The following is a 2344-nucleotide window of genomic DNA, read 5'->3' as shown; positions in this document are numbered from 1 at the left end:
CATTGATTCTGACTCAACAACTTCTATGTTGTTCAGTTTTTCATTGACTTTACATGACATTAAACCTGTTTATTGGCAACATTCTGTGGTATATGTAGGTAATTGCCGTCATGCGTGGTTCATGAATTTGAGGAAATTGGTACTGGAAAGTCCTTGAAAGGTCCTTGAATTTGATGTTGACCAAGGTGTGGGAACACTTCAGTAGACACATGTTCAGTAGAGGAGTCACAGTAGATGCAAACTTTCATGCTGGTCAATGTCAATTTATTTATTTATGTAGCACATAAAAACAACAAACGTTGACCAAAGTGCTTCACAATTCAGCCAAATGAATAAAACAACAGAGCAACACATGAATGTAAACGATAAGATCAATTTAAAATAGAGAAAACATTAAAAACATTATCTTTCAAAGAATCTCAAACTCTACCAGAGTGAAAGGCCAGGGACTAAAAATGAGTTTTAAGCAGAGATTTAAAAGTCTCAACAGTCTGTGCAGTCTGAATGCTAAGAGGTACCATTCCAAAGGTTTGGGGTAACTGGTTCAGATTCAACAATACAGTGTGCAGGTTGTTTTTTTATTTATTTATTTATTTTTTGCACGATTCTTCTGACAGTGGTTTTGATTGGATCCTGCCATTCACATGGATGCTACTTTAAATTAACAACTTCCTAAACATTCTTATTGTGAAACTGCGTGTCCTGATGGCAGTGGCCTCTTTCAGCAGGACAGTTTTCCCTGCCACACTATAAAATGACTTCAAGAACAGTCTGAAGAGCACTAAGTTCAAAGTGTTGACTTGGCCTCCAAATCTCCTAGATCTCAATCACCTGTTGGATGCACAGGACAAACAAGTTCATCCTGCATCTTCCAAGTTTGGAAAAAAATCTACTACTGATGCTGTAAGGTTCCACAGCGGACCTCCAGGGGTCTAGTATAGACCATGCCTCAACAGTTAAGACTGTTCTGGTAATCCTGACTGTTGAAGTATTGACTGGGGGGCTTAATGTGCTGGTCCTGAGCATGTAGGTCCTTTGTACTTTGAAGTTTTATGATTTGTGGTGTTCTTTTTTAGGTGTGGGTCGACTAATAGCAGAGTGCTCCCTTAATCCAATTATCTTGCCACTCTGGCATGTAGGTGAGTAATCCACCTCAATAACCTGGAAAACACACACTTTATTTACCAATTATTTAAAACACAACTGTCTTTCACCTTACAAAATTTTATTCTTTAATTTTTATTTTGTTTTGATGTGGAACATGTCCTTTTAACAGAGAATAAATAAACTTCACCAGGTTRGTGTCCTGTGTACACTTGCTACAGAAGAGGGAAACTTAAGAGAGGGATAAGGCATGACAGTAATACAGAACTTTGTATACATCCTCATAAAAACAGAAAAGTAACATTCATTAGTAATGTCTTCCAGGATTAGCAGTCCAGCTCTGGCTTTCCAAGATATCCATCTTAACTGGACTGCTTTGTATCTTTTAAACAGTCCACACTTGTCTTTTGCCAAKTAAAAAACTTGAAAACCTATCCTTGGTTTTTCCTTCCCAAATGTATCGCAATATCGTTTTATCCCATTCATTAATTTGTTTGTCATTAATCTCAGTTGGAAGGGTCTGGAATAAATATAGGATTCTTGRCAAACTGATTCAGTCTGAGCTTCAAAACGTAGTGTTGGTCTCAGATTCCATCTCCTTATGTCTTTATTCCTGATTCAGTAARTCAGTTTTGGGATGTTTACTCCCAAGTATTTAATCTGCTCTGATTTCAAATTTAATTGAATTCTGGAGATTATGTCAGGGATAGGATTTAAATCAAAATTCAATATTTAAAGCTTTTGGATGTTTAACTTGTAGCCCAAGACTGAGCCAAATTTCTCTAAAAATGCTAGCAGTGTCAAGATGGAGTATTCAGGGTTAGATAACATAATCAGTATGTCATCCAAATTTTCCTGTTTTCAAACTCTAGTATTACATGTAACTAAACAGGGGCATGATCAGACAGCTCGTTATATTGGAATTTGTGACCCTTTACATGTCCCTTTGAAACAGTAGATTGTGATCGAGCCGACAAACTAAATGGGAGAAGAAGGTAAAGTCTTTTATTTTGGTCTGGTTTATTTCCGTCTATATGTCTGAGAGACAGAGCTCCCTCATCATTAGTTTTGTATTTTAGTAAGTAAGTAAAGTTTTATTTATATAACGCCTTTCACAGAAATAAATTCACAAGGTGCTGTACATTCAGGAAAGGGGGAGGGGGCAGTTAAGACCAGTCATGCAGCAAACACAGTTGGCGTTACCTTAACAACAGAACATCCATCCATCCATCCATCCATC

The 2344-nt window shown here is 37.1% G+C and overlaps 1 protein-coding gene across 2 annotated transcripts in view; it reads left to right on the top strand.

Annotated features, from left to right (window-relative positions):
* tafazzin (tafazzin, phospholipid-lysophospholipid transacylase) overlaps positions 1-2344 on the top strand; it is a 14693-nt gene that overhangs the window by 5732 nt on the left and 6617 nt on the right. For both annotated transcript variants that reach the window (XM_014030114.1, XM_014030113.1), the window contains one exon: positions 1077-1139. In XM_014030114.1, coding sequence (XP_013885568.1) covers positions 1077-1139 — 63 coding nt within the window. The remainder of the gene's footprint in view (positions 1-1076; positions 1140-2344) is intronic.

Source organism: Austrofundulus limnaeus, unplaced genomic scaffold, assembly GCF_001266775.1.
Source record: "Austrofundulus limnaeus strain Quisiro unplaced genomic scaffold, Austrofundulus_limnaeus-1.0 Scaffold1000, whole genome shotgun sequence".
In the NCBI taxonomy this organism is placed as follows: Eukaryota; Metazoa; Chordata; class Actinopteri; order Cyprinodontiformes; family Rivulidae; genus Austrofundulus; species Austrofundulus limnaeus.
Note: the sequence above shows the minus strand (reverse complement) of the source record. Positions and strands in the feature narration are given on the sequence as shown.